Below are 23,265 nucleotides of genomic sequence, written 5' to 3'. Positions count from 1 at the left end.
TTAAAAAAATATCTCCACTACTCATTAAGTGATATAGTGAAGTATAAATATCCTTTTGCATCTTTTCGAACAATATTGTCTTATGTAATTTTTGTAACTTAAATTATTATCATTTCTGATATTTTTAATTAATACGTCAGAAACTATTAAAAACTTAATTATATCAAGTGTATGTGTATTGATAAAATTTTATTATCACTTAGTTGTACGGATTAGATATTGTTAAATAAAGATCGTTATTGTGTTATTAAAGTGGAGCGTTGTGCTACGAGAAATTAAAACTCGCACAGTCGGAAAGTGTCGCAAGACGCGAGCGCATCATTACGCTTGCAACAGTAGGATTTTTTACGTTTCAATATTATTTTTTTAGCGTTATTAATGTAAAATGGTGACTGCAAAAAATATGTCAAGTAACAAAAATGAAAAACATGAAAATGAAACCAAGAAATCGAAAAAGAAATCACCTCCCGGTCTAATTTCTCGATTACTATATATTTGGATGTTTCCGCTTTTTTACAACGGAAACAGACGTGATTTGGAAGATGAAGATTTAGTTCCAACGAAAAAAATATATAACTCAAAAATTGTAGGGGATTATTTAGAAAGGTAAGAAAAACGCTTATCTTTATCTATATCTATTGTTGTGCAAAATTATAAAGCATTAAAACATACGGTGTATCGGTCACAATACTGGTGCGCTGCGCTGGCGGTCGCGGGTTCGATCGACATAAGATATTTCTCATGTCGATGATCATCTGATGTAGCATGATGTCGGCTTAAAAACTTTCTCGATAAAACATGGATCACAAAGTCAAAAGACTTTTCCACAAAATTTCGCAATATTGCAGCATATTAAAAAATATATATGTATATATGCACACCGTAACGCATTATTGTATTGGATTGTAACTTTTTTTTATTTTATTTTTTTATACACGTATTTTATACTTTTGAATACTTCTTAGCTTATAAATCAAATCCGAGTAGACACATCTATAAGTTTCTGACGAAGCAGAAACTACATACTTATTACTTAAATATGAAATAGTAATTATATAAAAAATTTGTTTTAATTTTATAGTTATTCTGAAAGTTACTAGCATATTATAATTAAACAAAATACAATGAATATTTTCGAATTCACTATTAAGTACTCATATACGCCATAAAATACTTTAAACTCTTGTTTAACATACGAATATTAATAATCAAAAATATTAGATTAGACAAACTGAATAAAATGTTGATAGCCAAAGTGAACTTTGCTCCATATGATGTACTTACTGATAGATAATGTTCGTAATAAAAGTTGTTAAATGTAATTAGATTGTAAGGATGATTGATCACCAAAAAATTCTATAAAATTTTAATGCCTTATTTAACACTGGACTTTTGTATTTTCGATATTTCCCCAAAATTTCTAATTGTTCCGAAGAATAAAACTGACAATCCCTAGAAAACCTATTAGGACTTCCATGTCAAAACAAACATTTGTGAGCTAGCTTTGCTAGAACTAATTTAAGCATCAGTACATGCTTATGCTGTGTGGCTACGGCAGTAAAGAATATAGCCACCGCCTTTCTTCCCGTGGCCGTCGTAAGAGGCGACTAAGGGATAACACAGTTCCACTACCACCTTGGTACTTAAAAAGCCGTCCGATGGCGGGATAACCATTCAACGGCGGGCTTTGAAATACACAGGTCGACAACGGGCAGCAGCGTATTCGGTGCGACAAAGCAAGCCCTGCGGTCACCAACCCGCCTGCCCAGCGTGGTGACTATGGGCAACACACATGAGATCACGCCATTTTTGACGCGAACTTGTAGAGGCCTATGTTCAGCAGTGGACTGCGATAGACTGAAGTGATGATGATGATGACGACATGCTTAAATAGAATAATAAAGTTATATAAACCAATTTTAAAAGAGAAAGCAGATATTAATATTTTTAGATATTCTAGGAAAGCATTTAATGGATAAGTTAAGATGCTTTTTTTACATATGAACTCGAATTAGCTACCTACTTACTGTTTGAACATATAACACTATATATAATATTATATCAACCGATTTCTTATACCTTTAACCGTTTTACTTATAGATAGATTATATTTTAATTTTTATATATATTTACAGAATTCGCGATGTATTACTCTGTTTTAAAAGTTTTATGATCTTGTTTGAAATTGTTGTCTATCGTTGTTTTTTTACATATTCCTACTGTACCTACTTTTACTTTTTTCTTTAATAGATGTAGTTTTTTATACGTTGTTTTATACTTTTATTGTTGAATTAATTTCTTACAAGATAAATATTTATTGTTAGCATTAGTTTCGAATCAGCTGTTTAATGTGTATTGCATGCTGAGTTAGCCTTGAAGTTTGGTGTATAGTGTAAGATATTTTACGCTTAATTGTGTACGAATGATAAAAACCACTTTCTACTATGTTAGATTACTATATAAATAAATAAATAAATTGCCGTAGCCACGGGACGTCTAAATGAAAGTATTAATCAAAATTAATATGATACCGATTCCCAAACCGGAACACTGTACAGGCAACAAACAGGCGATTCCAACAAAATAATACTTGTATTAAGATTGTGATTTATCAAAATAGTGTTTGCCTCTTTTGTACCCGCAAATACTACGCGCAAAAACGAATCATCACCACTACTATAACATATCAATTAAAACATAAGTCGTTGAGACATTAGATAAAACAAACAAGACTAAATGGCAAATTGCCCTCATTTTTATGACGAGTAAATAACTATGAAAACGCGGTTCACAAACCTGTTTTAGCTACTAAACTACAATTCGTTTTTATTTTTTAATTTATGCTAACGTTTAAATATTTATAAGCAATATAATCAAAATATTTTTGATGCAATTATCAATTATTACAATTCTAATTTGAATAACAATTATTGTTTATAGAAATTATAATTGTCTCATTAAAATAAAGTTTTAAATAAAGTATAAATAATAAGTCACGCATACTTTATAGTTATTTAAAATCAATGTAACGTCTAAGTAAATTAGCGTCCGGATGAAAAACTTGTAGAACAGCAATAACAATTCGAGACATCATTATTTCACTAACTGGAACAAAACTCAATACAGCTTCAAATAGCAGTGCACCTATTTCTAGGAGCACATCTTAAAATGTTGATTAAGTCTATTTCCTCTCTACTACTCACAACTAGCACAATTATTGCTAGTAAGTGTTATTATTATTATTATTATTAACTTATTACAATCTCAGTGTGCAGTGGGACATAAACTGACTTTTACAGTTCATTTCGATTTAATAATAAGGATGTATGTACGTATAAATACATAAGATAATTATAAATATTGTTAGAAAGTTATAAACATAGTACACAAATATTATAATAGTCTACAGCAATTTTAAATACACCGAAAAATACCCATTTTCCCTGAAGGTATTTAAAATTAGTCTATCTAAATTCCCATGTGCGATTTTATTTTTGTGTTACTCACACTTCTAAAAATTTTGGAATTCTAAATATTTTTGAATATCATACCAAAAATTGACCGTTCCAGCGGGGATCGAACCTGCGTCTCCGCCTGACCATGTCGGCGCTCTAGCCAATTAAGCTTTGAAACGATGTACCCGTTAGATCGAAATTTTTGATATGATGATGTTATTTTCGGTTTAAGCGAACCGTGGCGCCGTCTATAGTGAGTTCTGGGCCTATACCCAGTAGTGGGATATTACAGGCTGAAGCGATCGATAAACGAAGATACTAAATTATTGAAAAATACCCGACCAAACGTAGACAAATTATTCTTGCGAGGAGGACAAACTTTTTAGGGTTCCGTACCCAAAGGGTAAAAACAGTACCCTATTATTAAGACTTTGCTGTCTGTCCGTCCGTACGTCCTTCCGTCTGGCCCTCTGTCTGTCACCAGGCTGTACCTTAAGAACTGCAATAGCTAGACAGTTGAAATTTTCACAAATTATGTATTTCTATTGCCGCTATAAGAACAAACACTAAAAAAAAAAATTAAATATTTAAGGGGGGCTCCGATACAACAAACCAGATTTTTTCACCCTCTTTTGTTCGATATCAATAATGGCAATAAGTAGGCACTTGAAATATCCACAAAATACTTAGTCGTATTTTAATTTTAATAGTAAATGATAAAATTAAAATAAAAAAAATATTTAGAGCAAATAATTTTGTCTAAATATTTTACCTATAGTCAATGCTACGGAACTCTCCGTCCACGAGTTCGAATCGCACTTGGCCAGTTTTATTTTAATACGTGATAATGTAGTGAACATTACACATGTAATAAAATATTTTATTAAACTTTCTGCTTTTAATGGGGATTACATTGCGTTATTTTGACTTTTCATCAATAAAATAATTTTTAATTTATTAGTAATATTATTTATGTTTGAATGTTTCCTTTTTTTTAATGTTGTTTCTTTATTATTTTTCTTGAATAATGATAACGTTTGTACATGTAACATTACTGTTTTAATTATTTTGAATTACATACTCTTTTATTTATAAATTGATAACAGTACTATAAATGAGAGTGGTTAAATGACATAAAAATACAACAAAGAAATACAAAATGATTATGTTAACTGTCAAAGTAAATTGCCACAGTATTGTTTCTATTTAATCCATCCTATAAATAAAAAGATTGTAAGTAACAATGAAAAATATGGAGTTTAACAGACTCGTGTTGCACGGCTGTTAATTAAAAAAATAAAAATAAATGTATTTTTATACCCTACAATTTATTTGGTACTTAAAGTATTATTCCTATAATATTGCTATTTCGTAAAGCTATATATATTTCTTGCCTATAAACCATTCAAAGCAAAATATTAAAATTGTGAATTCCTGTAGCTCCTTCAATCCACCACGTCGCTTCACAGTAATATTTCATGGGGTACGCAAGTTTCAACCTGACACTCAAACTTTGTTTTGTTTATTTGTCAGCCTGTAAGCACTTTTGAACCGTTATTTTACAAATCTGGCATATTCAGTTGAAAGAAATATCAATCTCTCTTAAAAATGACCTGATTAATGTTTTGTATATTAGTTGTACAACGTTGCGTAAAAAAGTACCTAATTTTTAATTGCACCAGTTTCAAGAAATATTTATTTAAAATCTATAAAATAATAGCAAAATGAAAAAATGCGAAAACATGATAGTAATATTACATACATATTAGCAATAAATTAGAAGCGAATTTTCATATTCCTATTTTGTATTACATAATATCAACACGTACAGATCTATATGACGTCATTAAAATAAAATTTTACCAATAACATAATACAACATAGGTTTTTCGTGACAAATTGTTATCTGTGTTCATTTATGTAGGTATATATTGTGAATCCAACCCATTTTTATTATACTATAAATTATTTATTTATTTTTATAGGAGGCCAACAAATCAGAATGTGCTATATAAATTTCTTACAAAATAAAAATTAACAATATTTCAAATCGTTGTCATCGTATAAAATAATTACTGGCTAACTCATCGCGTTTTATACGATGACTTGAAACTAAATAAAAAAGAAAGAAAACAAAAAGAATGAAAATATTCTAATTACTCTATATATCCAATGCAAGCTAATGTGTAACGGACATATTAGCTGCTGAATAGTTAAGGGTTCTTGAGTTCTAACTTTTGTTCCATTAACTATAACTTTAGCACCGCGGTTTCACAGCCAGTTGGTAAATAATGAGTAATTAACAATAGAAACGCAATTCCAATTGCGCCACCCTTTCGACCTCACTGATTAGGCCCATAGGAACGAAGGAATCGATACGTGTGGAGCCAGTTCGGCTGCAGGAGTCTTTTGCATTTTAGAGCTATGCCACGAGTGCTTGACGGATGCCCCATTCCGGGGTTTGGGGATGATTTTGAGCCATGTTTATCCCTCGGTCGCCTTTTACGACTCCCACGGGAAGAAAGAGGGTGGTGATGCTATTCTACTCGGCCTTATTTTATTAAAAAAAATACTATTCTTATTGAATAAAACTTCTAATACGATCATACCAATAAACGGCAAGTCTATGAAGGATCTGGAATGATTTTATTTTGTACTTTTAGTGATATAAAATAATTAAATTTGTAAATAATACTATTGTTTATTTATTAATATTTAAACATTATTGTGAAGGTCAAAACATTAATAAAATCCAAATTTTTTGACAGAAATTGGCTTCAAGCAGAAGCGATAGCGAAGGCTTCGGGAAGGCAGGCTTCGTTTTCAAAAGTTATCTTCAAAACTTTTATATGGTCATTCATTCCTGGTGGTATAATGCAATTAATTTGCATCGCCATAAGGTAAGATATAACGTAGTGGCACCAGTCGTCGACACTTTAAGGAGATAGTGGACTTCTTTATAAAATTAAAGGTCATTTAGTCATCTTTAAACCAAAAGTAACGATTGAGTATGGTAAGGTATATTCTTGATATAAGAATAGGATGTAATATTTTTATTAACTATATCCGGATTAGAAAAAAATCCTAAAAATGGAAAAAGTGTATAAATCTCCAATCATCGACACCGAATCTCCAGTAATCGACACCCCAGTAATCGACAGTTACCAATTACCGACTCCCAGTTATCGACTATTACCTATAATGTGTATCTGCCAAATCGCGGCCTCCTTAGTGGGTCGTTAAAATAAAATTAACAGTTTAATAAGTATTCATTTATTGTCCATAGTATAATGTCCATATTTTTAACCGACTTCAAAAAAAGGAGGAGGTTACTCAATTCGACCGTATATATATATATATTTTTAATATGTACGATTTTTATTTTTGTGTTACCCACAATTAGGAATTCTAAACATTTTTGAATATCATATCAAAAATTGACCGCTCCAGCGGGATTCGAACCCGCGTCTTCGACATACCGTGTCGACGCTCTAGCCAATTAAGCTATGGAACGATATACTCGCCAGAGCGAAACTTTTGATATGATGATTTTTACTTTCGGTTTAAGCGAACCGTGGCGCCGTCTATAGTGAGTTCTTTACAGAGACTCGTAACTATTCAAAGTTTCATATTACAATGAAAATCTTTGACAGGAGACGACACCATGCTATTTTTAATATGTACGATTTTTATTTTTGTGTTACCCACAATTAGGAATTCTAAACATTTTTGAATATCATATCAAAAATTGACCGCTCCAGCGGGATTCGAACCCGCGTCTTCGACATACCGTGTCGACGCTCTAGCCAATTAAGCTATGGAACGATATACTCGCCAGAGCGAAACTTTTGATATGATGATTTTTACTTTCGGTTTAAGCGAACCGTGGCGCCGTCTATAGTGAGTTCTTTACAGAGACTCGTAACTATTCAAAGTTTCATATTACAATGAAAATCTTTGACAGGAGACGACACCATGCTATTTTTAATATGTACGATTTTTATTTTTGTGTTACCCACAATTAGGAATTCTAAACATTTTTGAATATCATATCAAAAATTGACCGCTCCAGCGGGATTCGAACCCGCGTCTTCGACATACCGTGTCGACGCTCTAGCCAATTAAGCTATGGAACGATATACTCGCCAGAGCGAAACTTTTGATATGATGATTTTTACTTTCGGTTTAAGCGAACCGTGGCGCCGTCTATAGTGAGTTCTTTACAGAGACTCGTAACTATTCAAAGTTTCATATTACAATGAAAATCTTTGACAGGAGACGACACCATGCTATTTTTAATATGTACGATTTTTATTTTTGTGTTACCCACAATTAGGAATTCTAAACATTTTTGAATATCATATCAAAAATTGACCGCTCCAGCGGGATTCGAACCCGCGTCTTCGACATACCGTGTCGACGCTCTAGCCAATTAAGCTATGGAACGATATACTCGCCAGAGCGAACTGTTATACCTAGGTTTAATTCGCGGATAGTGCTGACGCCGCTATTTTAATTACTTTAAATATTTCATTTTCCATACGGTCGAGTCAGTTGCCGTTTACCATCCAGCGCGTCACTATATATATTTTTTTACCCAGAAAAGGAAAGTGAGGTGTTTCTAGGGACAGTTACTGTAAGTGTTTGGACTATTAAATAAACTTTATCAATATTTAACCAGTTGTGTGTCTATTCTAAAAGACTACCTGGAGGTGCCGCGTAACAATTGGTGTCAGAAGCGGGATGTCGTAAGTGGTTTTCTGTATAAGACCCTGACATCCGAACCCTGGCACCCAGGTACGTCATTAGACACAAGGTCACAGGCCCCACGTTGCCGTGCCTACACCAGATATACGTCTCAGGCCCCACGAGCCGAGGCAGATCCACCAAACACACGGAACTTCTAGCAGATCTACAGCCCCACGCTGCTGAGACTGCGTCCCAGCAGAAGAACCCTCACCAGGCAACCACACCATCATCTACATTTCATATACACGTCGCTATATTGCAACGTGACGCGTTAGCTGCAATACGACTCACAGAGCCACCACGTGTCCGAGTTCCGGCCCCGCAACGTCATCAACACGTGTCACGCTTCCCAGCAGATATGATCGCGCTTGCTGTTTCATTGTGAGTTTTCTATTTTACTAAAAGCCTAAAAGTGAATAAGTGCTAGTGATCAGTGATTCTTTCCCAGAAGATTAATATATCTTAACCTTTTTTTTTTAATAAACCTTAAATTCAGTAACAAGCTTAGTATATTTATAGAGTCACGTATATACAACTTCTACAAAAATCTATTTACATTTTCACTAAAATTACTGTTATTTTTAATTGAATGCCTCCTAAAAAGGAAAAGACTGTAATTGAAGAAGCTCGCTCTGATTCCGACAGCAATTATTCAGATCCATCTTTAAAGTTCTCAAAACCGAAAATGGCTGAGAAGATAACTCTATCTGTTCTTACCAAATTTATAAAACCTTATAATGGTGATCGCGAATCTTTGCCAGCTTTTCTCACAAACTGCGAAAATGCTATTTCTCTCGCAACCGCTGACCAACAGAATGTGCTCTGTAAATACATTATATCCCAGCTTGAAGGCAAGGCTCAAATGGCTTGCTGTCTTAAAACATTTAATAAATGGTCCGATATAAAATCATTTTTAAAAGTCACGTTTGGTGAGAAAAAGCATTCTACGCATCTTTTAATTGATCTACAGAATTGTAAGCAAAATTCAACAGAAGATGTCACGCAATATTCATTAAGAATTGAGTCTTGTCTAACACGATTACTATCTGATATACATTACAGCTGCGAAAACTCAAACGAGTTAATAGGAAGGTTAGCTGCTATGGAGGATTTGGCATTGAATACTTTTTTATTAGGGATTAATTCAAATTTATCGCAAATTGTACGCTGTCGCAATCCCAAGACGCTATCTGAGGCTATCACACTTGCTATTGAGGAGGAAAAGCTTTTAAACCTAACCAAAATTTCTCAACAACCTTCTAAATATTGTTCAATTTGCCACAGATCAGGTCATAACACCTCTGTATGTTTTAAAAACCAAAAACCTAATTTTACTAAATCTAACAATTTTCAAAAAACATTTCATCTACAAAATCCTCCAATTTTAAGTCAACCTTATAAACTTAATTCTAATTATAATAATAAATATTGTGTTTATTGTAAAAATAAGGGTCATGTTATAAACGAATGTCGCAAACGCGAATATAACAATAGCCGCCGCATACTGCAACCCGATTCTTCTCAGATTGCACAATGCGACGAAACGGGTTCACGTGCACCGAATAACGTATCGCGCGTGCACCATTGTGATAATATTGATCGATGTAATACTTCTTTTAACGAAAACGATTTAAACTAAATCCGATTTCGGCCTCGTGCCAGTCGAAATCGTCGGCTATAAACGGCATAAACTCCATTTTCGATTCTCTATCATCTCAGCCTCCCCGCGAGGTAGGCCTGAGTCATATCATTTCGAATACTATTCCTATTCTTATAAATTAAATGCATCTCAATCCCAGCCGCTGAGTCTCACTGAATCTCATAAATTAAATGCATCTCAGTCCTAGCCGCTGAGTCTCACTGAATCTCATAAATTAAATGCATCTCAGTCCTAGCCGCTGAGTCTCACTGAATCTCATAAATTAAATGCATCTCAGTCCTAGCCGCTGAGTCTCACTGAATCTCATAAATTAAATGCATCTCAGTCCTAGCCGCTGAGTCTCACTGAATCTCATAAATTAAATGCATCTCAGTCCTAGCCGCTGAGTCTCACTGAATCTTATAAAATAAATGCATCTCAGTCCAAGCCGCTGAGTCTCACTGAATCTTATAATAATAAGTCTCTTAAATCTCATAAAAAAAAAAAAATCTCAATCATTCTATACTAATGCACGCAATCACGCATTCTAACATAAATAAAGCCAGCACAATCGTAAAATCAAGCTTAAATACTTTTAATTCTACTATTCGAAGACTAAACCAAAACGAAATTAAATTAAAATTCCCATATAACTATACCTACTAAATGATATTCTTTCTCAAGTTACAAAGCAAAATGATAACTTATACTACGTAACGCGAATAAATAGTTTTATCAATCTAATTGAAAGTTCCCTGATAACAATTTCTAATTTCTTAGACATAATCCTTAATTCTATTTTATTTTTAAAAGCAAATATTTTAGCTAACATGTTTCTACTATAACAAAAGATTATTTTCATATTAAAAATACCATTAATATACCCAGAAAAATACATTGTTTACAAAAATATTCCTTTACCGACTCCACATGATAAAAATGCTAACACGTTTTCTTTAATGCAACCGACTAAAGCTTATATTGCAGTAACAGATGATAAGCTCAGTTACGTCTTATTAGATAACTTAAACAATTGTAAGTTGATAAACGATGAGTATTCTATATGCCCTATGATCAGCATTTATTCGAGTATAAATAATCCCTGTTGTGAAAGTAAATTGTTAACAGAAGTAGTCCTATCAATGTCACCTGAATGTAATCTTAAACTTTTGTATAGTAATGTCGATATTTGGCAAACGCTTAGTAATAATAAGTGGATATTTGTTCAATCTAAACCATGTAAATTAACTGTTAAATGTAATGAAACTCTCAAATCGTAATGTATCCAAATTCTAAATAAATGTTTTTTATACTAACTCTAAATATTAAACTAATGTCTTAAGATTATCAATGTACTATCTCTTACACTATTCATTACACTAACTCATATACTAATTCTTATAATAAATAATAACCTTAACTCTAAGATAAACTTACTTAGATACTTATAAAAGTTTGTTATGATTTTTTTTATTTATGAATTTTGGCAATTTTTGACAATTTTATAAATTTTATGATTTTTGTGAATTTTATTAAATTTATATTTTCTTTAAGAATTGTTTGTGTGTAGAATAGACTAACATTAGTCATATAAGTTAAAATGTTACTAACACATATGGATGAATTTTCTGAAACAAACTTATTATTATAATTACATTATTATAATTTTATAATAAAATGTCAAATTCTTAATTATTGATGATAATATTAACATTGTTAAAATTTTAGCTAAGCAGCTCTCTTATTGTTTAATGATAAATTTTATTTTTTTAATTCCAATTAATTAATATTTTGGTAAAAATTGTAAAACGCTCATTTTCCTTTCTGACCTTTTCGATTTTAGTCGCGTCTCAATTCCGCTTCATCTTTAAAGATAAAGCTCCATCAAAAGGGGGGAGATGTTATACCTAGGTTTAATTCGCGGATAGTGCTGACGCCGCTATTTTAATTACTTTAAATATTTCATTTTCCATACGGTCGAGTCAGTTGCCGTTTACCATCCAGCGCGTCACTATATATATTTTTTTACCCAGAAAAGGAAAGTGAGGTGTTTCTAGGGACAGTTACTGTAAGTGTTTGGACTATTAAATAAACTTTATCAATATTTAACCAGTTGTGTGTCTATTCTAAAAGACTACCTGGAGGTGCCGCGTAACAGAACGAAACTACGAAAACGAACGAAACTACGTAAAGAACTCACTATAGACGGCGCCACGGTTCGCTTAAACCGAAAGTAAAAATCATCATATCAAAAGTTTCGCTCTGGCGAGTATATCGTTCCATAGCTTAATTGGCTAGAGCGTCGACACGGTATGTCGAAGACGCGGGTTCGAATCCCGCTGGAGCGGTCAATTTTTGATATGATATTCAAAAATGTTTATATATATTTTTTTTTTATTTTTTTTTTTATGTATGTTCGGGGATAACTCCGTCGTTTATGAACCGATTTTGATAATTCTTTTTTTTTTTGTTGGAAAGGAGATATCCCTAGTTTGGTGCCATGATAAGGAAAGCAGGATCTGATGATGGGATCCCAGAGAAATCGGGGGAAACTCTCGAAAATCCGCATAATTTTTTGCTGGGTGTACCGATTTTAATGATTTTTAGTTTAATCGATAGGTAGCTGATGTTTATCATGTGGTCACATTTAAATTTCATCGAAATCTGATTACAACTTTTTGAGTAATCTTTGATAGTGCGTATTTACTTGACTATTTTTTCGTGTACCTACGTTCTATTACTTGTCGATATAATTGAAGTCGGCTTTTCTTCGTTTGCCTGCAAACACAATTATTCTTTCTGAAGTGTATTAATCATACAAATACACAGATTACACACTTACAGACTTATGTAAATTATAATAAAAAGGGTCAATATAATTAACAAACAATTATCAAAAAGTTTCATCATCATCATTTCAGCCTATTGCAGTCTACTGCTGGGCATATGCCTCCACAAGTTCGCGCCAAAAATGGTATGCGACTGCAATCTTTTCGCCATTTTTTTTACAGCTTCTAAGGTTTTTTCTAACTGGTTGGGAGTATAATTTTTTCTCGGAACCATCTGTAAGAACCAATCATCGACACATTATTTCCCAATAATCGACACTTGTCGATTACTGGTCTCTCGACTTTGTTTAGTTTACTTCAAATATCTACCAAATACGCAAAGTAAGAAGAACTATATTCGCTTGTCAAATGAAAAATGTTTCCAAAAAATTATTATCGACCCATTGTCGATTATTGGTAAAAGTCAGTTTATGAAAACCAGTGATCGACACCAACATTATACTAATATCAAAATAACCTTAAACTTTCGTTAGAACAAAAATCGATCGTATAGTTCTTATAATAACCCGTGAAAAACATAAAATCCAAATATATTAGACTACATTAGTATAATTAATAAAAAAATGTACTCACTTCCTTAAGGATTTCACTAAGAAATGTTGTAATTTTCACCGGTACTCCAGGCGCAATCAGTTGTCACACCGTCATTTTAAAAAAAAAAGACGGATATCGCTCAAAAGTCACTGGGAGCCAATCAAAAGTGTGCTATTTATGGTACAGTTTTGCTATAGTAAGAAATCGTTTTCCTACTCTTATTTTATTGAATCAAAATAAAAAGTGTCGGTTATTGGGTCTTGTCGGTCATTGGTGCCACTACGGTATATATTTTTTACATATAAACGTACTCATTTTTTGTAATCTATGCGTATAGTATAAATTATTGAAAATAAGTTTTTACATTCTTGTATACGTTTGATATAATTAGGAAAACTTGATTTTATAGAGGCGTACAAGCAATCAACATTAAAATAAATATTCATGATGTCGTCAGTAACCACGATGTGTCGTCAAAAATTAATGACATACGCCCTGTGTGACAAAGACTCACTAAGCCGTACTTATTTCAAGACAACTTCGTTTTACATTTTTGTAGGACGGGATTAATGTTTATTTTGTTTCTAGACTTAGAAAACATAAAACAAAGTTTTTGACATTCCGATTATATTCGAAATAAATATTAGTCGTTTCTTTATATAAAGTACCTGGGTGACCGAGCTTAGCTCGGTATTAAAACAGATTTATTGTATAATATATACGATGCACAACGTGATTATCACAGGTATTGGTGATGATCTTTCTTTTATCACGCTCTGTTTTCGGAACTAAAATTTAATTATTTGTTAAGATGCACCTAATTAAAAATATATCAAGTACGAAACCCAAAAACCGAAAAACCCGAAAGCCAAAAATCTGCTAACGGCAAGTGGCTTTTTTATCATGAAAAACTTATTTTTGGACTTTTGAAAACACACCCTTGTATCTAACTGACCTATCACCTTGTAACTATTGCTGATTACTATTAAAATTAAAATAACACTAAAGCAACATATGTCAACAGAACGGGGGCACCATTATTGTTTGCAAAATTATTAGAATACTGGTCTGTGAATTCTACTATGAGTCAAGAAGAAGCCTCGTACTATGCAGCAGGTCTAGTGTTGGCCAATTTGGTGGCAGCCTTCTTCAACCATCAAGGAAATTATTACTGTCAACAATTTGGTATGAAACTGAGAATCGCTACTAGTACTTTGATGTTTAGAAAGGTGAGTGCAAAACTATAAAGTAACCGTATTTTTAATCGTATTTGTGTAAAAAATAATAGAGATAAAGAGTACAATTCCAAATAAAATTTCATTGTTTTGTAGATTCAAATATGTAATAAAAAAAAGCACCTAAATAAATACTTAAATACAAGTTATAATCGATATAAAGTAATTCAGTACTAGACACACAGTTGCACTTAAAACCCGGGCTAGGTTTTTAAATATTCAAACTTGGTGGAAAAAAAAATGTAAGAAAACTCAGACGTCTAAAGGAACAAACCACCTAGCAATAGAGCAATGTGCAATAGAGCAATGATGCAAAGCTACTTTAGCTTCAACTAGTATTCAACTTTGGACAATACTATAGCCCGTCATGGATTATTTACAGATACAGCACATTATACAATTTTTCTAACAACGGCGTGGTGTAATGCACCAGAAGAATACACACAGGACACTATATTTGATGAGAATAATTATGTTAAGCCACACATATTTTTAAAATCCTTATTCAATTCAAGTTTTTGTTTGAATGTTATTTTAATTTCAGACATGACAATTATCGAGACTAATAAATAAAAAATAATCTATACACTTAAATGTTCTCAAATCGTTTCTCTTATCTCATAAATTTTATACCTATCTGATAAACTGATTGGAATTTTACCAAAAAATAAAATAAAATCAATAAATTTTAGATAATGCGAATGAACAACGGGTCGCTTGGTGAAACGACAGCTGGAAAAGTTGTCAACCTGTTATCGAATGACCTGCAAAGGTTTGACCTGGCATTTCTCTTTCTGCACTACGTATGGATCATTCCTCTGCAACTCGCTGCGGTGTGCTACTTGGGTTATGTTCAGGCGGGATATGCAGCGCTCATCGGTTTGGCCGCGTTGATTATCATCGCTTTGCCGATTCAAGGTTCACCTCCATATTTAATAAGATAACATACAATATTTTATATTATATGACGTAAAATTATATCTATTTTTTTAAAAATGAACTTCTCAAATATATGTTCACACATAACTTTCGAACGACTTCACCAAATGGAATAATTCTTTATTTTTGTTGAGTTCGTTATTCTCAGGACAAAGTTTGTAAGAAGTTTGTCAGTCAGCTAGTTTAATAGAAACAGGACGAAGAGTGGAGGTGGCTATATTTTTTACTGCCGTAACCACACAGCAGATGTACAACAAATTGTAATAAATTTGTATGTTTGTAGGCGTTCTCGGTCAGATACTTGGAAAAGTAAGGTTCCGCACCGCTGAAAAGACTGACGAGCGTATAAAAGTTATGAGTGAAGTCATTAACGGGATACAGGTAACTTTATGATAATTACTATTATGACATGCAATATGATATAAATGATTTTTCCCCCTTCTTAAGTTATATTCGTATTTTTTGAATGAGTTACCTATATGTTTTACCTTAAAAGGATGGCAAATTAGGGTACGGTTAACATGATGGTAAGCGGATACCGTAGCTTATGGATGCAACACCAAGATCTTTCCCCAACCCCCCTAGGAGTACTAGCTATTTTACCTACCACAGGAACATAACATTACTTGAGAGCAGTATTTTTTAGCTGTGATCTTCGATAGGATGTGAAGTGTAAGGTGTGTGCGTGTGTTAGGTGTGTGCGTGTTTTAGGTGTGTGCGTGTGTTAGGTGTGTGTGTGTGTGTGTTTGTGAAGATCTTCTCCATCCCTAGGAATATATTGCTCGGGTTGAATAAATTTTGGTCTACCTTAATCAAATATTATACTTCGTAGGATTTTGAAAAAAGAATTTATGCTTTGAAAAACTTCTAACTGCATACATATATGAGTAGATACTACATTAGTATTCACTTTATTTCTAACATTGTATGATATAAATGATTATAACAATGAAATATTAATGTTCTGATTCTGTAAATTATAAGCAAATTCAAGTCGTGATGTAAGATAAGAAAGTGACTAAACTGTAAACATTACATACATAAATTTCAAATGTAACAGCGTGATGGATTAAGCTAAGACCCTTCTCCTACATGGAGAAAGAGGCCTATCTGGCCCAGCTGTGGTATGTTACAGGCTAAGAGAGTAAAAGAATTACAAAAAATAAATAAATACACATCACTCGGGGTAACTTTGATTGATAAGGATATCTTTGACAGTAAAATTGCAAAATTATTTTTAATTTTTTACGTGGTCCACATTTAGTGCGTAAAATTATATTTATAAAATTTGCTTACATAACAAACTATTTTAATGAACTCTCTGAAAAAAAAGAAGCTATGAAACGAAGTTAATGTCAAAAACATTGCTAAAAGTTCCGCGCGCAATTTTTGTATTTTTTTTCAGTGGTAAACTTTTTAGATAACTCGAAAATTTTGCTACTATGTTCTACAATTTGATTCTGCCATCACCTTTCTACCAACGAACCGCAAGGCATTGCATCAATCTGCAACGCTACGTGGTTGAAATCCCACGATCTCGCACTAAGCGCTTTGCTTCCTCGTTCCTAATACGCACCGCAAAAACTTGGAATGCCCTTCCGGCTTCCGTTTTTTCAAGTAACTATAACTTAGGTATCTTTAAATTAAGAGTGAATAGGCATCTTCTAAGCAAGTGCGCACCACCTTAGGCTGCATCTTCACTTACCATCGGGTGAGATCGCAGTCAAGCGCTAGTCTGTATATGTTAAAAAAATTTCATGTGTGTCAAAGTTACCCATAAAGGGGGGTTAAAACTTTGACACACAATAAAATTGCCAGTTTTTGATACATATTATGATTTTTATAGCCGTTAAATAACTTGAAAGTATGAAAACCAACCTGAAAGCACATATTAAATTAACTCCTGTGTCTCATATTTAACATTGTCAAAGTTAGCTAAAAAAATATAGTAATGATCTGTCAAAGTTTGCCTGAACGACTGTCGACTGTAATTTTCTCTATGAATAACTTTTTAATTATATTGAATATTATGTGATATCTGTGGTAATAAATAATAATAATTAATGTCATTTCAAATCATCTTTTAACGGTTGTTAGATTGTTTCGGTAATTAGTCAGTGTATTACACATACTAAACGTTCTTGAGATATTTCAAAATGTGCACATATATCATGACACTTTAATATTCTTTATATGTCGAGTCATGATACCTTTCGTATTTACGTTGTATAGATAGCCGAAATTATTAAAACGCATTATTTTTATTATATATCGCCTTACTTATTGATGATAACGCAATCAATAAAATATTCTCTGACTCAACAACACGAAAAACAAATGCGATTACCATCTTTAAATAATTATTGGTATTTATTCTGAAATGGGTAACTCAAATTTAATTTTGTAAATTAAAAATAAAACCTTATAACCTTAAGTATGGATTGAAAATTGTGTCAAACAGACCAATCACGAAAAGTTTAGTAGTTGATCAAAAACATTTACATTTAATTAACAATTACAACAAAGTTTACTAGAATACAACAAATATTGACAACGATATATCTGTGACAGTGGCTGGATCTTAAATACTTAAATTAATACTTCTGGTTTATCCAGCTGGTAATTCTTATCAAATATAAAACACGAGGGTGTTGTATCTCTGTAATTGCAATATAATGAAACTGTAATGTTATTGTCTCAGTATAGGAATATTAAAATTAAATGCTAAACATTTAACTGAATTTTTTTGTTTGTTGTTTGTCTGCAATGGACTCCTTAAACTACTTATCCGATTATAATCACATTGGCACACCGTGTGCAGTGAAAAATGCAATTTGAAATATAGGCAATATCTTATTTTGATATACCTATATGTGTAATTATTATATTTAAGAAATAAAAAATAAGGCAGTACGAAGTTCGCCAGGTCAGCTATTTGACTATTTAGACCACTATAAATGCTAGTTTTATTAGCGTAATGGATTTCTATAAATATTCTAATCTTAAGATGTTACTGATTTTAAAATGTACAATCAACAAAAGTAATCACAAACACTATTGAACGTGAAATGTTGTGGAAGAAGTAGCTTGTGAAATGTGGACTATTACTAGGAAAAACCTACAAATTTCATTTTCTTAATTATTATTTACGTTGTTTTATCAACATATGTACACAGAATGAAGTTAAGTGGGCTAGGGTAATTACAAATTTATCAACATGAAGTAGTGACTCGAAAATATTTCTTACATATTTTTATTAGCCAGAAAAAACAATCGATCAAATAAATTGATCAGAGAAGTAAATTAATCCTAATTTAAAAATATCACCCTGGCACAATTTTGGTATTATAAATCTTAAAAAATAATCATTATATTTTCAGGTGATTAAAATGTACGCATGGGAAATTCCATTCCAAAAAGTTGTTGGACAGAAACGTAAAGAAGAATTAAAAGAAGTGAAAACAGCTACAATCCTAAGGACTATCTTTATTGGGTTCATGATATTTACTGAAAGATCGGCCATGTTCATCACTATTATCACTTTCGTGTTATTTGGCAACGTGATATCGGCGAACGTAGTAAGTACAAATTAGAACATTTTTTTCGTTTGCCTTTAAAAGTAAAATTGATTGCACTGTTTTCAGACATACTCAATTAACTAACTCAATTAAGGCTACGGTCGAAATTTTAAGTAATTATTTTTAATTCCTGTTTTTTATCATAATCTTTACATTGAGGTTAAACTTGATATTCTTATGTTTTTTTTTTTTTAAATAAAATTAAATGTATTTATTTCCTGTATGTGTAAATATTAGTAAAAGATAAAATTATAAATAAATACAGGAAAAGCAAATACATAAAATAGTATTATAATTTTTAGTAATATACGTCTTTTTAACCGATTTCCGAAAGAGGAGGTTTTCAATTCCATTAAATCATTTATTTGTTTTTTTTTTTTAAATGTATGTTACCTCAGAACTTTTAACTAGGTAAACCGATTTTGATGATTTTTTTAAATCTAAAGGTGGTGCTTGTCATGTGCTTCAATTTAAATTTAATTGAGATCTGACAAGTACTCCTGAGCTATATCTAATAATGCGTATTTACTTGACTATTTTTTCGTTGACCTACTTTGTATTTATACCGTATAACTTTTCACTGAGTATACTGAATTTGATGATCCTTGTTTTAATCGAAAGTTGATGCTTGTTTTGTGGTCCCGATTAATATTTTTTGAGTAATCTAAAGGTGGTGCGTGTCATGTGCTCCAATTTAAATTTAATTGAGATCTGACAAGTACTTCTTAAGCTATATCTAATATCGCATATTAACTTGACTAATTTTTCGTTTACTAACGTTGTAGTACTTGTCGATGTAATTGAAGTCAGTTTTTTTTTGTTTGCGAGCAAACATAATTATTATTAGTTTGTAAGTAAATAGAAAATTAACAATAATTTCGTAATTGTTCCTTTTCTGACGGGCGATAATTTACTGTTTTAAATAAAGTTGGCACCGACAAAGAAAATATTTAAAGAGCACTTTTATACATTATCTTACATCAAGTGGTTAAGTAATTAATAAGAACAACGTATTATTTGCACAAAACAAGTCATTGGTATAAAAATAAAAGATAATTATGATAAACATCATCCTAACTACATTATTTAAAAATTGTGAACACGTTGTATTTATTGCAATAGTACACACATTCGCGGTTACGCAAACTTATCATGGCACAGATAAATAAATAAACCTATAGCTACAAATATTATAAAGTGGAAAGATTTGATATTTTCTTAGATTTTTTTTTTGTTAATTTGTTATGGATAAACTTAAGAACTACTAAACCGATTTAAAAATTATTTTACCAGTAGAATGTTACGTAATCACTGTGTAACATAAATTCTAATGGTGAAATAGAATACTCAAAATGTAGCCCAAGCAGGCAAAACTGCGCCGGAAAGCTACTAAATAAATAAAGTTGGCTGATTGTTGTTGATAATAATTATCAATAACCTTCATATAATCGCTGCATTGAAGGTGACCAAATAAAGCTAACATAAGATGTAATATTAATAATCGCGTATGGAGTCACTGGCTTTGTCTAGTTAGATCACTAAATAAATAATTTACAATAGCCTGTTGATTTTATTATCAAAGTAAATAATATAGTAACATATTCTAAAAGTTTGTGATTTTGGATAGATTTGTTGTTTTCTCGTTAGACTGGTTAGGTATATCATTATGTAAGTACCTGGATGACCGAGCTTAGCTCGTTTTTTTTAGTAAATCGTGTTTTTTCGGAAATTATATATAAATAAGAATTACGTACTGATGAAATAAGAATAGTAATTTTCGATTTTTCCGACCAGTTCATATTTTAATAACTAAAAATATGAATGGTTTTTTAATATACGTCAATGCGTTGATCAAGAGCTTACAATAAAAGAAGAAACTTGAAAAAACGGAAAATCCGGACTGGAGATACCTATATAGATTCAATTATACATATATATATATAGCTGACTCGGCAAACGTTGTCTTGCCCGCTGAACGCTATTTTAAAGTAGGGATTGGTGGTAGAAGGGTGAAAATTTAGGGTTGTTTTTATTTTTCAACGCCAAATCATAATAAAATAAAGAACAACTAATTTATCTAAAAATTAAAAAAAAATTTGGGGTGGACTACCCTTAGCATTTCGGGGGATTAAAGTAGATGTTGTTGGGTTCTCAGACTTACCCAATATGCACACAAAATTTCATGAAAATCGGTCAAGCCGTTTCGGAGGAGTTTAACTACAAACACCGCGACACGAGAATTTTATATATTAGAATATACGGTGGAATTAAGTAACCTCCTCCATTTTTGAAGTCGGTTAAAAAAGACTTAATCCAAACCGGCAGCGAATAATTTTATCATTTTAACTCTCTCTTCTACTAACCCTTCACGATTTACTAAAAATACCAAGCTAAGCTCGGTCACCCAGGTACTGTAATGATATATACAAGAATTGCTCGTTTAAAAGTATTAGATTGCACACGCTTCTAAATAACAAGAAGAACAATGCAGTTTTGCAGCTGTGAAGAAAATTATCTAATTAATAAACAAATAATCTCATTATTTAAGATTAGATAAAAAAAACAATGAGTTAGTCAATGTTACCTTAAGATATTTGCGATCGTTGTTACGAGTATATCTCTTTAAATGCGTAATTCAATGCGATTGCCTATCAGTCAAGATACTTTCTCTAGGTTTCTCTCTTATCAAATGTTTGTAATAAGGTGACATAAACCACCTAACACTGACATCGATCTGGTATAGTGGTGTGTATGCCGTGTATGCGTTAAAAAACTGGCGATTCCGGGTTAAATTCCAGCTCGGAATGGTAATTGTGTGTATGCAAATACTTCTTTCCGGTCTGGGCGTCTATTTTTGTGGGCTCCTCACGATGCCTCGGAGAGCATGTTAAGCTGTCGGTCCCGGTTGTTATCAAAGACGCCTGATAGAAATCGTTAGTCATTCTAGGGAATATATCCGCCAAACCGTGTTAATAGAAAAAACTGACTTCATCTCATGTCAGTGAGGTCGCCTTTAGAGCAGAAAATTCTACAAAAAAAAAGGTTCAGTTGGTTAAGCGGCAAAACGGATTTACGAACAATATTTAAACAAAATTATAATTTCGTATCGGCACAACCTAATGGGCTTATCTTTGAAGTGACAACGTAAGAAAACTTGTATTACGACTTATATATAACCTTCACTCGAGCAATGTATATTCCATTCCGATACCGTATCTACGGAGAATTGTCGGTGGTATTCATACCGCTATTTCATGCGCAAGTTATGTATAAACCGTCAATACGGGTACGTATGCCATTGTTTAGCTCAGTGATGTAAAAGATTATGTTATTAAAAATTTTCAGGTCATCTGTATCTATACAAATATATAAAATTAAAATGTTTGTTTGTATTATTAAAATAACAGCTTTTTTACTAAATGCATATGGATGTATACACGGTACATGTTATATCAAAATAACATGTTTTACAATTTTTGTATGTCCGTCTGTCTCTCTGTTTGTTCCGGCTAATCTTTTAAAACGACTGGACTGGGACTTTCAGTGGCAGATAGCTGATGTAATAAGGAATGACTTAGACTACTTTTATTTTAGATTTTTATTTTATTTAATAACGGCGAGCTAAAAAATAACTATTTTCTTACATTCCACGCGGATGAAGTCGCGGGCACAGCTAGTATATAAATAAAATGAAAAGACTAAAGATAATTTAGTATCATAACGTACTTATATAGTCAATAGGATTTCAATATATGTATAGATCATTAAAATGATTAACTGTAATAGTAACACAGTAGTCGTCATTCTAACAGCACGTTCTTTTTGTCTTATTTGGCGATTGCTGTAAATAAAAAAGGAAGCTTTTATAAAGCTATTGAAAACTTAAAGCTTAATTTATTATTCCGATACAATATTGTTACTTCAATAAGCGATTAATACGATCTATTAAATCGATTTTTAATGTATTTATGCAAATTTCACACAAAGCAAACGTTGCCCAAGGTTAGAGGTGCCAAGGAAGTATAGACGATTTTAATTCTTAAGAAAACTAAAATTGATAAAACGTAAATTATTCTCACTAGATTATATCAAAACAGCATAGTACGTATCTATATTAAATTATATCAAGCAATACGATAATACCATCACACACACGAAAATCCTTGATTCATTAAAGCATTTATCTACAGTGATAAAATAAAACATCATATCAAGGGCAAATTGGTAAAATTATAACTTCATTGTATTTATTACCCATTATTCACTAATAACAAAAATCATTGACAT

The 23,265-nt window shown here is 32.0% G+C and overlaps 1 protein-coding gene across 1 annotated transcript in view; it reads left to right on the top strand.

The window, feature by feature from the left end:
• Window positions 1-294: 294 nt before the first annotated feature.
• Window positions 295-23,265, top strand: part of LOC123664914 (ATP-binding cassette sub-family C member 4-like) — a 43,056-nt gene continuing 20,085 nt past the window's right edge. Inside the window, exons 1-6 of the mRNA XM_045599286.1 lie at window positions 295-606; window positions 6,224-6,355; window positions 14,251-14,455; window positions 15,154-15,379; window positions 15,684-15,781; window positions 18,781-18,978. Coding sequence (XP_045455242.1) covers window positions 386-606; window positions 6,224-6,355; window positions 14,251-14,455; window positions 15,154-15,379; window positions 15,684-15,781; window positions 18,781-18,978 — 1,080 coding nt within the window. The 5' untranslated portion in view covers window positions 295-385. The remainder of the gene's footprint in view (window positions 607-6,223; window positions 6,356-14,250; window positions 14,456-15,153; window positions 15,380-15,683; window positions 15,782-18,780; window positions 18,979-23,265) is intronic.

The sequence above is a fragment of the Melitaea cinxia genome, chromosome 2, assembly GCF_905220565.1.
Source record: "Melitaea cinxia chromosome 2, ilMelCinx1.1, whole genome shotgun sequence".
Classification (NCBI taxonomy): domain Eukaryota; kingdom Metazoa; phylum Arthropoda; class Insecta; order Lepidoptera; family Nymphalidae; genus Melitaea; species Melitaea cinxia.
The sequence above is the reverse complement of the archived record's forward strand: the minus strand, read 5'-3'. Positions and strand labels throughout refer to the sequence as shown.